Source organism: Falco cherrug, chromosome W, assembly GCF_023634085.1.
Source record: "Falco cherrug isolate bFalChe1 chromosome W, bFalChe1.pri, whole genome shotgun sequence".
Classification (NCBI taxonomy): domain Eukaryota; kingdom Metazoa; phylum Chordata; class Aves; order Falconiformes; family Falconidae; genus Falco; species Falco cherrug.
Window position 1 is genome coordinate 6,101,337 of NC_073719.1, and position 14,838 is coordinate 6,116,174.

Consider the following 14,838-nt stretch of genomic DNA (forward strand, 5'->3'; position numbering starts at 1 on the left):
TGTCACTCTGTTGTGAGTTAACCCTGGTAGGCAGCTAAGCAGCACAATGCTGCTCACGTACCCCCCTGCAGTGGGATGTGGAAGAGAATCAGAAGGGTAAAAGTGAGAAAGCGTGGGGGTTGAGATAAACGTTTTAATGGGGAAAGCAAAAGTTGCCCACACAAGCAAAGCAAAATATTGAATTCATTCACTCCTTCCCATCAGCAAACAGATGTTCAACTGTTTCCAGGAAATCAGGGTTTCATCAAGCATAGCAGTTACTTAGGAAGACAAACAACATAACTCTGAACAACCCCCCTTCTTCCTCCTTCCTCACAGTTTTTATTGCTAAGCATGATGTAATATGGTAGGTAATATCCCTTCAGTCAGTTGAGGTCAGCTGTCCTAGCTGTGTCCCCAACCTACTTCTTGTGCACCCTCATCCTACTCACTGTCAGAGCAGTGTGCATAACAGAAAAGGTCTTGACACTGTGTAAGCCCTGTTCAGTAATAACTAAATCATGGGTGATTTATCAAAACTGTTTTGGTCATAAATCCAAAACACAGCACCACACAAACTACTATGAAGAAAATTAACTGTAGCCCAGCCAAAACCAGTACACCTTCCTATCTTCTAGAAGGTCAGGAAGGAGGACCCAGGGAACTACAGGCTGGTCAGCCTCATCTCCATCCCTGGGAAGGTGATGGAGCAGCTAATCCTGGAAACCATTTCCAGGCACATGAAGGACAAGAAAATCATCAGGATTAGTCAGCATGGCTTCACCAAGGGGGAGTCATGCTTGACCAACTTGGCAGACAGACTTGTGTGATGAAATGACTGGCTTGGTGGGATGAGGGGAGAGCAAGTGGGTGTTGACTACCTTGACTTGAGTAAGGCCTTTGACACTGTCTCCCATAAGATCCTCTTAGAGAAGCTGTACGGACTGGATGAGCAGACAGTGAGGTGGATTGAAAACTGGCTGAATGGCTGGGCCCAGAGGGTGGCGATCAGTGGCACAAAGTCTAGTTGAACACTAGCAGCTGGCAGCATACCCTAGCGGTCAATACTGGGTCCAGTCCTGTTCAACATCTTCATTCATGATCTGGATGACGGGTCAGAGTGTACCCTCAGCAAGTTTGCTGGTGACACAAAAGTGGGAGGGGTGGCTGATATGCCAGAGGGTCATGCTGTCATCCAGAGGGACTTCAACAGGCTGGAGAAATGGGCTGACAAGAACGTCATACAATTCAACAATGGGAAGGGCAAAGTCCTGCACCTGGGGAGGAACAACCCCAGGCACCCAGTACATGCTGGGCACCACCCAGCTGGAAAGCAGCTTGGCAGAAAAGAACCTGGGGGTCCTATTGGACAGCAGGTTGAACATGAGCCAGCAACGTGCTGTACTGGGTCTGGCTGGGACACAGTTAATGTTCCCCATACCAGGACACCATAGTAGCCCTCATAGTGCTGTGCTTTGTATTTGTAGCTAGAACAGTGTTGACAACACACCAGTGTTTTGGCTACTGCTGAGCAGCGCTCCCACAGCATCAAGGCTGTCTCTCCAAACTCCCCCCACAAAGGCCAGTAGGCTGGGGCTGGGCAGGAGCTTGGGGGGGATATAGATGGGACAGCTGACCCAAACTGACCAAAGAGATATTCCATACTGAGGGAAAGGGTTAAAGAAATTTTAGTAGATCTAATTGCTTAACAATTATCTAGATTGTTGTTGATAAATAATGCTTTGTTTTACTAACCATTGTGTAAATTAACTGAAGCAAGGAGTCTACAGCTCCTCCTGAAGGACAGTTCTTGATGAGAAGTAGCTAAAACCAACTCTATAATTTGGACAAAGACCAAGGAACAACTGAGTCTGCGCAAAGAGAAAAGGTAAAACGTTCAGAGCGAGGGAAACTACCAAGCTTCATCCCCACAAAGAGGCACCACACAAGCACAGTTGGGAGGGACTTATGGAAATGACTTCTTGGAACTAATTTTAATATGAAGTGGGATGGGTCATGAATATGTATAGGCATATTTGGAAACCTTATGTATATGCAACATTTGATTGTATAAATTGAGACAAGTTGTTGCCGCCCCAGGCGTGCACGGCTTTGGTGGGGTGACACCACCCCCCACCCCCCCGTGCTGCCCAGCGCTGAATAAACATACCTACTTTACAATCTCATAAGACTGTGGAGTCTGATTCCACATATCAGTACCATATGAAGTAGTGTTCTGCAATAAAAGCTAAGGGAAAGGAGGAAGAGGAGGGTGTTGGAAGAAGGGTTTGCCGGAGTCAAGAAGACGCTCAATATGAGTTATGCATCTTGCTCAACTTTATTAGTTTCTAACACTACTTATATAGAACCGATACACATGCATATTCGTAAAGCAGAAATATAATTGGTTAGTAGTCTCTAAACGCGCACGGTTCTCACACCCCTAATTATCATGACTAAAATAAGCATTCTATCCATGTAGCTAATTGTGTTGCTGTGCTTCAGCCTTGTAGTTTGTTACTCCCTATTTTCCCATACCAGTCCCTATCTTTCTTGGCCCTGCACCTGCTTTCCCAGCAGCTGTATCTTGTTACAGCCACAGCCTGTTGGCACAACATAATTACTCGGTCTCAGCATTCAAGAATAGCTCAAGGCTACTTTTCTTGTTAACTTCAGCACAGCAACTTCAGTACAATTCTGATTACAGGCCTATTCTAATACCAGGCCTGGATTGTGCAGATCTTCAGAGATTCTAAGGCCATGCTTCTGCAGCCATTCTTCTACAGGAGGGGGCATTCATTATTAAGGCATTTGTCTTCTGGAGCAACCACTACATGTATTGAGGCCCTACTTCCCAGGAGGTGGATGGACATTGCCTGCCAATGGGAAGCAGAGAATATATTTTTTTTTTTGTTTCCTTTGCTTTTCTTATTAAACTGCCTTTATCTCAACCCATGAGTTTTTAATCTTATTTTGTCCCGTCCCTGTCCATCCATCCTGTCGTCCCCCCCCCCCCCCCCTCTACTGAGGAGGGGAGTGATAGAGTGGCTTGGTGGGCACCTGGCAGCAGCAAATAGGGGAAATGGTATCCTGGGCTGCATTAGGACAAGTGTTGCCAGCAGGTCGAGGGAGGTGATCCTTCCTCTTTATTCAGCACTGGTGAGGCCACACCTGGAGTCCTGTGTCCAGTTCCAGGCTCCTCAGTACATAAGAGATATGGACCTACTGTAGGCTGCAAAGGGGATGGAGCCAGGCTTTTTTACAGTAGTGCCCAGTGACAAGACAAGAGGCAATGGGCACAAATGGAAAAACAGGAGGTTCCATCTGAACATCAGGAAACCCTTTTTTACTGTGAGGGTGACTGAGCACTGAAACAGGTTGCCCCGAGAGGTTGTGTAATCTCCATACATGGGGATGTTCAAAAGCCATCTGCACATGATCCTGGGAACCATCTCTAGGTGGCCCTGCTTGATCAGGGACATTGGACTTTATGACCTCCGGAGGTCCCTTCCAACCTCAACCATTCTGCGATTCTGTGATTTTAAGTGTTATGAATTACTTTTTGTATTTTTACCTGAATTCGACTGGAGTTAAACATAATTTAAGGGAACTGGATAGCAATAAGACATCACACACCCAAGGATGTGACAAGGGCCCTGGAACACCTTAAGAAATGCTTTTACCATTTAGCAAATACTCTGCCATATATGGCGAGAAACAGAATGGGTCCCCATTTTACTTTGTAGGTCAGGTAAGGAACTGGCACCACAGAAGCCAGAGGAGACAGAAGTGTTTTCCACTAACTGCTGAGGTGGTATTTAGTAGCTTAAATATAGGCCTCTAGTGAGAGTTTAGATGTCCTTGGGATATCCTGCCTGGACTCCAGCTACTGGTGCAGAAGTGCACTATCTCCCATACTCCAGTGCTAACCCTGTGCAGAAGTCTCAGAAACCCTAGTGTCTCAATTGTCAGTAGATGGCATGTGGTGACAATGAAGGCTCTCTGACATGCATTAAGATACTGGGATACATTCCTGAATGCAAGGGTCACAGCGAAGGATGTGTAAATTACATTTGTTGATTCTTCACTTCACAGAGCTACCTCACACATGAATAGTTAAAGGTTGGGGGCGAGACTTTTCATTTGTGAATTCCCTTTTCAGCTCAGGGAACCCAAACTAAAAATATGCATATTGAAAGCAAAACCAATTCCACATTTCCAGCCTGTACGCTTAGTAAAGCTCATAATATAACATCACTTATTGCCTGTAAAATAAAGTAGTATTATGATTTAGAAAAAGTAAACTTGTGTCTCATAGCAGCGTATCATTTTCCCTCAGTGATTTAAAAAGTAAGTTAGATTTTCATTAACTACCCTAGAAGCAAAACATACTTTCAAAATTTAATACCTTGCTTCTGTTCACAATTCACAGCACATCCCAAAATAAGCTGAAGCATTCTCCCAAGCTCTGCAGCATCAGAGTGCTCTCCAATCAGGTTAACATCAGGAAGAGTGAAGTCATTAATCTGTTGCCCTAGAATCTGCATACATATGTACATCACTATAAATACGTACACATGCATTACAAAATACAAAGATGATTCAGAGGCAATAGGAAGCACTTACTCTAATTTGGCATAGTTTTCAAATCCATCTTTAAAGAAACTAAAAAAAAATTGCACCAGCTCATATATGCATTTCAAAATATAAACCCATCCTTATCACTTGACAAAGGTGACATTTTGGAAAGCTGTCTCAACTAATAACAAAGTTTTAGTTTCAAGGTTATCAAGAACAAGATTTGTCCAGGTAAGGAAAGGTAACGTAGGTAGGCCTAAAAAAAGCTAATCAACAGCACTTGATGAATTAATTATTTTTAAGTTTTTTCATTAAAATTATCTAATGCCTAAAAGCTTTCCATCTGGAATAAAGTAAGTCTGAATTCCTAAATCATACCATTGCAAAGTAAGAAATGTTTTACTTCAATAAAAGACATCTAGCATGAGTGAATAATAAATCTCAGTTTGTAAAACACTTGGTCTAAAAGTTTTGTAAGTCTAATCTAAGGATACTTAGCACGTCCAGAGCCAAAACCAACTAATTTTTCAGCCATGAGTAAAGGACCTGACCTAGTGTACAACATGCAATTAAAGAGAGTAAATGTAAATACAAAAAGAATGAAGAGAAAGCATGAGAGGGTGAGAAAAGGTATCTGCGGCGGGGGGGTGGATCACGATGACTGTGAGAGAAGTGGTGAGTGCAAAAGAGCCAGAGTGAGAGAGAAGGTGAGGGAGAGTAGGCAAGAGAGGGTAAAAAGGTGAGCAAAGCAGTGAGAAGGAGTCTAAGAGAAGGCGAGAAAGAATGAGAGAGGGAAGGCAAAAGAGAAGACGAGAGAGAAAGGGAGGTAGAGCTAGGAAGAGAAGGTGGGTGCAGGAGAGAAGGTGGACTAGAAGGAGAATGCAGGCAAGTGAGTACAAGGGGTAGAGGGAGGCATGGTGAGAGAGAGGGGGCACATGGAAGTGAAAGAGTCATTTAGGATTATGGAATAAATGTAACTGACAATTTTAATACTGCAACAAAACTCAATGACATATACAACAAAAGGAAGGTTAGGCTCCAGAATAAATGTCTTGTGATGAAACAGACACCTTTCATTTATTTGAGGAAAATAAATAGCAGAACATTTTACAAAAAGTATGAAAGTTTGGAGTCCAAAGCTGCAAGATTCCAGGGGCCTCCTTTAGCTTGTTGTTCTTCCATATTATAATAGACAAGACAACCAGTGTAGAGAGAGATTACCGAGAGACTTTTCTCTTTCAAGCAAGAAGTTATGACACTTCTCTACAATTAAATAAATTGTCATAAAAAAGCTTTTCAAAGGTTTTTAGCTGCACCAGGTAAAACCCAAGCATTTTTCTCACCTATACTGTGTAAAAGGGCTTTGCAGAGGCAGGGAGGAAGACCCTGGTAACAAAAGTATAAATAAGGCTAAGTAGCAGAATCAAATACGTATCTGCTGTTGCCAAAATCATCACTACAGTAGGGGGCATGTGTTTGTGTCACACTTAACACACTTGTAGATTTATATTTGTACAATTTAGTAAATCAATCATTATTGCTTGCTGACTTAGGTAATAAAGTTGTTAGACTCCTAACAATCATATATACCAACTAGCTGAAAAGGAGCTGCCATAGTTCTGTCATAGCTATACTAACGTTCTATGACTGAATGATTTTAATTATAGTTATCAGTATTCATTAATTCAGAAGCTAAAAGCAAACTGTTCTTTGAAGAACAGTGAAGATGTGTGTACCAAAAGACTACAATGAAAGATCCTTTTAAACTTTAAATGAAAAGTCAAAAGTAGCTACAGACTTTGGGCACTGGTGCAAGTATAAGGGCACATACTGAAAAACATATGTCAAAAACCATGAAAATTAATTCTAAAATGTACTTATAGCCTGCCAATAAGTTCAACTATGATCAAATAAGTCAGGACAGAAAACATTTACTCAAACATCTATTCTCAAAATAGTAACTTTAGCATGGATATTCAGCACTTGGAGGGGTGACCATTTACTGAATATGGACTTATGAATCTGACTTCAGGTACTCAGTTTTTTAGAAAAATCTGTTTGTTCTAAAGCATTGTATTTGCAGTCATCTTCCTCATCATATTTATAAGAGGTGAATATTGTTTCTTGGGACAAGAAATATTCCCATGCAATGAACAGACTATGCATCACACTGTGCTAACCAATTTACTACAAAACATCACTCAAACTAGATTCAGATTTCAGAGATGAAGATTCACCACTGAAAAACTTTGTCGTATGGAGTGATTAATCTTTAAATTTGCATAACACCCTCCTATATAACAGAGTGGTTAGACTAACACTCAATTAAAACATTTTAATTAACTACAATGGGGAGATGATAAAAAGTGCTTTTCCTCCCCCTCTTCTCTTCCCAGGGAAGGGGAGGAGAAAGAAGCAGTCTTCGGTTGGAAGAGAGGAGAAAGTTCAGAGGCACAGTTTAAAGACATCACCAAAACAGAATCATTATCAAAAATGTCTCCTGTTTGTATTCTAAAACTTAACTATCAGACTAATAATGAAGCTCTGACAGAATATTTGCACCAGGAACAAGTGAGGAAGATTACCTCCCTTCAGGGAAGGCATCAGAGCCAGTGAGCCTCAGCCAACTGTCCACACAACATAAGGGTGATAGTTACTGGAGGCTCTCTCCTGCAGGGGATGAAGGTGTCCATCTCCAGACCTGACTTGACGTCTTGGTAGGTTTGCTGCTTGCCAGAGACTCAGGTCTCAGAGGGGAAGGGAGGTGTTCTCCTCAATCCCTCCAGTGAGGGAAGAAGGCTCAGGTATGAGTGGATGCACACAGAAGATCAAAACCTGGTGTCACAGGCAGGGCTTTCATTTTTATGACCATGAGGCTCACTTTGAGGAATGAAAACTGCTGATCAGGTACAGAATCCATCTGACAAAGCAGGGCAAGAGAGTCTTTGCTGATAGGCTCACTAAGATAGCAAGGACTACTTTAAATTAGTTAAGTCGGGGAAGGATTACCATAACCTGAAGTCATGGCATGGGGGACAGTATGATGGGAAAGGCACAAAGGAGTGGAAGGCTAGCTCATATAGCTGGAGTGTTGCCATGGATGCTCTATGCAGAGGAGCAGCTTGAATACATGGAGCTTCGCCTTGGAATGAGTGATAAGCCAGTCAGACACCTGTTGGTCAAGTTGAGCAGACAGACCAACACAGGTAACATTGTGGTAGGTGTCTGTTACAGACAGCCTGACTAAGAAGTAGTATATGATGCCTCTTTTAGAAAGCAAAAAAGCAGCCTCAATCACAGGCCCTGGTACTGTAAGGCTTAAAACACACAGATATCTGCTGAAAGGGCAACATGTCTAGATACAAGCAATCCAGAAGATTGAGAGTAATGAAAATAATTTTCTTTATGTTGATGACTGATGAACCAACTAGGGGAGATGTTCTCCTGAACCTGTTACTTACAAACAAGGAAAAACTGTTAAGGGATGTGAAAAATCAAGGGTAGGTTGGCTGTAATGATCAAAAAATGGTGGAGATAAAAATCCTGACAAATGAAATAGAAGAATCACAGCCCTGGATTTCAGGAGAATAGATTTCAGCTTGTATCTGCTACTAGGAAAATTGTCCTGGAAGGCAAAGGGGCCCAAGACAGCTGGTTGGTCTTCAAGGACAACCTTCTCAAAGCACAGCAAACATCCATTCCAACATGCAAGAAATTGAGCAACCATGGAAGGTCACTATGGATGAACAGGAAACTCATAACTAAGGGGAAAGCAGTGAATGTCATTTACCTCAACTGTAATGAGGCCTTTGACACAGTCTCCCATTGTATCCTTTTAGCCAGATTGGTGAAATATGGACTGGATAAGTGGACAATAGGGTGGATGCAAAATTAGCTGGACTGTTCAGCTAAGAGGGTTGTGATCAGTGGTACAAAGTCCAACTGACAAATGGTTACTAGCAACATCCTTAAGGAATGGATACTGGGGCAAGTACTGTTTGCTATCTTTACTAATCACCTGGACGATGGTACAGAGTACACTCTCAGTAAGTTCACAGACAATACCAAATTGGGGGAAATTATCAATATCCTGTAAGGTAGAACCTCTATCCAGAAGGACCTTGACAGGCTGGAGAAGTGAACTGGCAAGAACTTCATGAAATACAAGAACAAATGCCAAGTCCTGCACCTGGGGAGGAGTAACACACTGCACCAGTAGAGGCTGGGGCCAACTGGCTAGAAAGCAATGTTGCAGAAAAGAACCTGGGGGTCCTGGTGGACAACAACAGGAAGCAGCAGTGTATCCTTGCAGCCAAGAAGGCCAACCACATATTAGCAAGAACACAGACAATGCATCACGGGAAGTGATTCTTCCCCTCTATTCAGTATTTGTGAGACCGCACCTGGAGTCCTGTATCTAGTTCTGGACTCCTCAGTAAAAAACAGATACTGACATACCGTAATAAGTCCAGTGGGGGCTACCAAGACAATTGGTGAGCTGGAGCATGTGATGTACAAGGAAAAGCTGAGAGATCTGGGTTTGTTCAGCCTTGAGAAGAGAAGGCTCAGGTGAGTTTTGTATTGCTGTCTAAAACTACCTAGAGGAAGGGAAGGTGTAGAGAAGATGGAGCCAGCCTCTTCTCAAAAATGCACCGTGATAGAATGAGAGGCAACAGAGGAAATTCTGGTTTGATGCAAGGAAAAGCCTTTTTCTCCCCCATGAAGGTAGTTAAACGCTGGAACTCCAGCCCAGAGAGGCTGTGGAATCTCCATCCTTGGAGGTATTAAAACATCAATTGGACAAGGCCCTGAGCAATCATCTCTTGTTGGCCCTGCTTTGGAAAAACAAAACAACTTTGGATTGCATGACCTCTGGAGGTACCTTCCATCATACATGATTGTATGGTAATGTGGGCAATCAATTTTGAGAGGGCTAACACATGAGAACAGGCTACAAGACTCCTTGAGTGCCCAACACTGAAAAAGTCCAGACCTAAAAATCAGCAGACTACATTGTACATTGAAGATATATAACAAAAGATAAGTGAATGTAGATTACTTAAGAATATTCTTACCTCATGGTTATAATCCATTATTCCTTTTAAAATTTTCTTCAAGTTGCTTACCTATAACAGGAAAAGGAAGGAAATATGTTAAAAATGCAGGGAAGATCTAAATAGATGTTAAGTTACACAAATACTATATGGTCAAAGAGTTGACAGTCACACAAAAAAAGACCTCCCCCCATCATGAATCACACAATATACATCTATAAGTTTCCATGAGAATTTATGCCTGAACAGTTTAAATTAGCATAAAGTTAAGCAGTGGTCCCTTGTGATCAAATTTCTAGATGTTATCACAAGTCCACATGAAACAATGGAACCCAGTTAAGTCTATGAAAAGACCACCTCACCACCACAAACACACACAAGATTACACACCACATTGTCTTGAATGGTGTTTAGATCAGACACTGATTTTCTAAAAGAAGTCTCCTCTAGAGTATTTGTTTATCTTCAGATGCTTTTATATTTAAAAAATAAAATTTTCTTTTCCTCTCCGCTTTTCTTGAAATATCCTGGCAAGTCTTCTTACTCTAGAAACATACACCTCCAAGCCAAAACTCCTAATAAGCTCATATTTCACTATTCAGTCATACTCCTTCCTCTCTAAGCTACAGAAATTTTTTCATGTTCTCATTAATTATTTCTCCTAGTTCCTACATTTTTTTCATTGCTAATCTACGACTTCTTTACAATTAAATGCCTTCCTTACAGTAATCAAGACAATCCCACATTTCTTGGCAGTGTCTTCAATCCCATGCAAAAATAAGTACTGTAACACTTGCACAATCAATGCCAAAGTTAAATTTCATATAAGCAGGAGGCTTGTATCTATGCCAAATTTCTATAGTACTAAAGGGTTTCAGTTCAGTCTGCTGAAAATTAGTTTAGAACAAGTATCAAACGGAGCACATTAAATTTATGAAGATACTGTATGGGTTTCATAGGTTATATTAAGAACAAACAAATCTTCTGGTTGAAAATAACTTCTACAGATTATCAGCCTATTAGTGTGATAAAATATTTAGCAAAGAATTTAACAATAGAAGCAATGTGTTTTACAAAAAGTATGAAAGTTTGGAGTCCAAAGCTGCAAGATTCCAGGGGCCTCCTTTAGCTTGTTGTTCTTCCATATTATAATAGACAAGACAACCAGTGTAGAGAGAGAATACTGAGAGACTTGATAAGGGACATCAGATTTCATGACCTCCAGAGGTCCCTTCCAACCTCAACCATTCTGCAATTCTTTTATTTTGTAAGCTTTTTCTCTGATATCTTTAGCCTAGCAAGTGTGATATGCAGCAGCAAACCTTCTTAAAAATATTGTTGTTTCCACAAATTGTTTGATATTAATTCTATTCCAAAATAAGTTGAAATTCCTTCACATGAAAATCATCTCTTGAGTTGCATATAATTTCTTTTTTAAGTGTTGATGCTAGCCTTGTGGCGATGTGCTTAGTGTTAAGGATGGATTTGTAGTTCCAAGACTAATATTATTGTTGTTCCTATTATTCAGAGATTAAGAGCAGAAAGAGATTCTTTAAAAGAAAGTATTGAAGAGCTCCGATGTATACAAGCACAGGAAGGTCAACTCACCACTACAGGTAAGAGACAAAAAACGAAATTAAATATATCTTTTCTAAAGTACACAGATGTCTTCTGGAGAATACTGGATATGTCTTTATTTAGCAGATAGTAAACCTATAGCCTATATGTATATATAAACATATATATATGTATGTATATGTATGTTTATATATATGTATATATAAACCTATATGTAACAATTTCGTCATGCCTACATAATTATTCATATGCTGCAATTCATTTCCATGTGTTACGTTGTATTGTTTTAATTTTTATGTAAACCAATCAGTAAACTATCCAACATAAAATCAGTTCTCTAAAATGGGTGAAAATAGGATCATTGATTTTTCTCCACATTGTGTTGTGCTTGCCTTTCCTTCTTGCTAGAGGCCTGACATTTCTATTATTTCCCAATTACTCAAGAACATTACTGTAAATCTATCAACTTGTAGAAAAAAAGTTTATTCCTGGTCTTTTAAAAGAAAGTTACTATTTTTCCTGGTATACTTTATATCTCTTTCTTTTCCTGACACAGCACTGATGCCCCTGGTAAGCCATGAACCTTCAGACAGTCTAGCAGTGGAAATTGTTACTCCTGAAATCAAGTAAGTTAACTCATATTTTTATTCTGCTTAAGCCTTAGAATGTGCAAATAAATGACCGTTCCTATCTGGTTTTCAGTGTTCGAAAAATTCTAAGATTAGCGTTTGTTCTCCTTCCCTTTGGATTTTCATACAATAGCACCCTTTATGCTTATAGACAAGATTCACTTGATCTCTCTCAAGTTTGTCTTGTTTCAAAAGGAGAAACAAAGGAACCCTTCATATTCAAGTTGGGTTTCTCCTCCTGCAAAGAATTCATACAATTGCAACTTATGTACTTTAACAGACAAAAATGTTTGTAACAATGGAATATATTGTTATTGTATTGTTATTGGGATAAAGGCCTGGAGGGAAGAAGGGCTCAAGAAAGCTGGTTAATATTCAAGGATCACCTCCTCCAAGCACAGGAGTGATGCATCCCAACAGAGGAAGTCAGGCAAAAATGCTAGGAGGCCTGCATGGATGAACAAGGAGCTCTAGGACAAACTCAAACACAAAAAGGAAGCCTACAGAGGGTGGAAGCAAGGACAGGTAGCCTGGGAGGAATAGAGAGAAATTGTCTGAGCATCCAGGGACCAGGTTAGAAAAGCTAAAGCCCTGACAGAATTAAATCTGGCCAGGGAAGTCAATTGCAACAAGAAAAGCTTCTACAGGTATATTGGTAATAAAAGGAAGACTAGGGAAAACATGGGCTGTCTCTGGAAGGAAACAGGAGACCTGATTACCCAGGAAATGGAGAAGGCTGAGGTACTCAACAACTTTTTTTGCCTCGATCTTCACCAGGAAGTGCTTCAGCCACACCGCCCAAGTCGCCGAAGGCAAAGGCAAGGACTGGGAGAATGAAGAGAGGGCCTACAGGAAAGCTGGAGAGGGACTTTTTACAAGGGCATGTAGTGATAGGACAAGGGGTAATGGTTTAAACTAAAAGAGTGTAGATGTAGATTAGATATTATGAAGAAATTCTTTACTGTGAGAGTGGTGAGATACTGGAACAAGTTGCCCAGAGAAGTTGTTGATGCCCCATCCCTGGAAGTGTTCAAGTCCAGGTTGGATGTGGTTTTGAGCAACCTGGTCTAATGGAAGGTGTCCCTGCCCATGGCAAGGGGGTTGGAACTAGATGATCTTTAAGGTCTCTTCCAACCCAAACCATTCTATGTTTCCATGTATGGGGAAAAAATATTAAAATTGTCAAAATGAAGAATAGATTTTAAAATGCATTTGCATTATGGCATTAGAACAGCCATGCACTATTAGAAGAAAGAGAAGGGACAGGACTGAAAATCACTATGGTTTAAAATGTTTGTGTTTAGCCTTGCCAGAGTGCCTGGTATCACTGTAACTTGAAGTCATTAAGGGCCACTCACATCTCAGAAGTCTGCAAGATCTTTAGGAACTCATGTTTTCCTCTGCAAAAGTTGGTAAAACTATTTCAATATTTGGAAAGTTGCATATGGGTTTGGGAAACTTTATAGAGTAGTTAAAGGATATCTTGCTAGGTAAGTAATAACAGAAACAAGTTGTTTCTCTTCCAGCCATGTTGCTGTGCATTGCTATAAGAGTAGTTCCTTTCAGTTTTGTTCTCTAGCAGCAGAGAAGGAGAGTAATGCTTTGAGGCAGTATTACAAAAGTAGGGGGTTATTGCATGAACATTCAAATGATTTGTACAGGAGAGAACAGGATCCTAAATGCTGTAAATACCTGGGCAAAGCCATGTAGACTTCACTGCCTCTTTACCTTCAGCAGCTCCAGAAGCTTGGTTTCAGGCTAACATACATCTGTGCTGGCTGTCTGGACACGCTAAACTTGGCCTCCTTGCTTACTTCAGAAAGATGGACAGTAGTAGTGGTTGAGCTGGGAAGATTGCTTCGTCCTGATCTACAGAGATGGGCCGCTGCCACTGATTCCAATGAAGCATGAAGGTTGCAGGGGGCCTCTTTTGCTGATGGGAAGGGGCTCCCACTCACAGGAATAGCAACTACTGCTCTTCTATCTTCTCCATGACAACAGAGTTTGAATCTCTCCACTGTAAGCTAGCAAAAAGAGTATCTGGCCATTCAGAAAAGATTTTCTGTTCAACCATCTTTTCTCATCCCATAGAGAAAAATTGCAGACTGGGTGAAAGTGTTTCTTTCACAAAGTAGATTCAGTCTGTGGGCTCTTGGTTGGACTCATTCTAAATAAACAAGTTAAGCAACTATTGTGGGTTGACCTTGGGTGGCAGCTAAGCACCCACACAACCCCAAAGGGACAGGGGAGAGTATAGGAAGAGCAAAAGCAAGAAAACTCATGGGTTAAGATAAAGACAGTTTAATAGGTGGAAAGAGGGAAAAGAAACCCAAGTGATGCAAAGGCAGTCACTCACCATCTCCCATAGGTAGACCAATGCCCAACCAGTCTCCGAACACAAAAAAATCCCTCCCCCTTCTTCCTCTACCCCAGTTTTTATTGCTGATCATGACATTATATGGTATGGAATATCCCTTTGTCTAATTCTGGTCAACTGTCCCAGCTGTGTCCTCTCCCAAACTCTTGCCCATGCCCAGCTTACTCACTGGGCTGGAGAAGAGTGGGGAAAAAACCAAAAACCTTGATTCTGTGCAAGCACTGTCCAGCAATAGCCAAAATATTAGTGTGTTATCAACACTGTTTTAGCCACAAATCCAAAACACAGCACCATATGGGCTTGTATGAAGAAAGTTAACTCCATCCCAGCCAGACTCAATACAGTGACATTCATGGAGGCTGCAGGGGGGAAGGCCAAGAGGAGGGAAGTGACTTGCCCAGGTTCATGCAGTAGTTTATTGATAGCTAAGTTTACAACCTGTATCCTTTGATACCCTGATACCCAGCTCTGCTTACTACCTGTCTGTCTGACCTTGTTCTCAGATCTAATCTGGGCCCTTAGGCAATGTTCCTCTTCTGTGTTTTGTACAATTGCAGTCTTTTTTAATCAAGTTTGAATTTGGAGATCAAGAGTGAATTGTAGTTTCATCTATTTCTAAAACTGGTAAAGATCTTTGTTATCT

General features: G+C 41.1%; 1 protein-coding gene and 1 long non-coding RNA gene across 5 annotated transcripts in view; one reads left to right on the forward strand and one right to left on the reverse strand.

Moving 5' to 3' along the window:
* LOC129734464 (protein Hook homolog 3-like) overlaps positions 1-14,838 on the forward strand; it is a 124,955-nt gene that overhangs the window by 93,354 nt on the left and 16,763 nt on the right. For all 4 annotated transcript variants that reach the window (XR_008730057.1, XM_055698008.1, XM_055698009.1 and 1 more), the window contains 2 exons: positions 11,140-11,227; positions 11,746-11,815. Coding sequence is in view for 3 of the 4 variants with exons in the window: in XM_055698008.1 (XP_055553983.1) it covers positions 11,140-11,227; positions 11,746-11,815 (158 nt within the window). In the remaining variant the exon portion in view is untranslated. The remainder of the gene's footprint in view (positions 1-11,139; positions 11,228-11,745; positions 11,816-14,838) is intronic.
* LOC129734487 (uncharacterized) lies at positions 3,290-9,688 on the reverse strand. Its single transcript, XR_008730067.1, has 2 exons — positions 9,633-9,688; positions 3,290-4,520 (listed from the first exon to the last, which is right to left on the reverse strand). It is a non-coding gene; the product is annotated as an uncharacterized LOC129734487 (long non-coding RNA).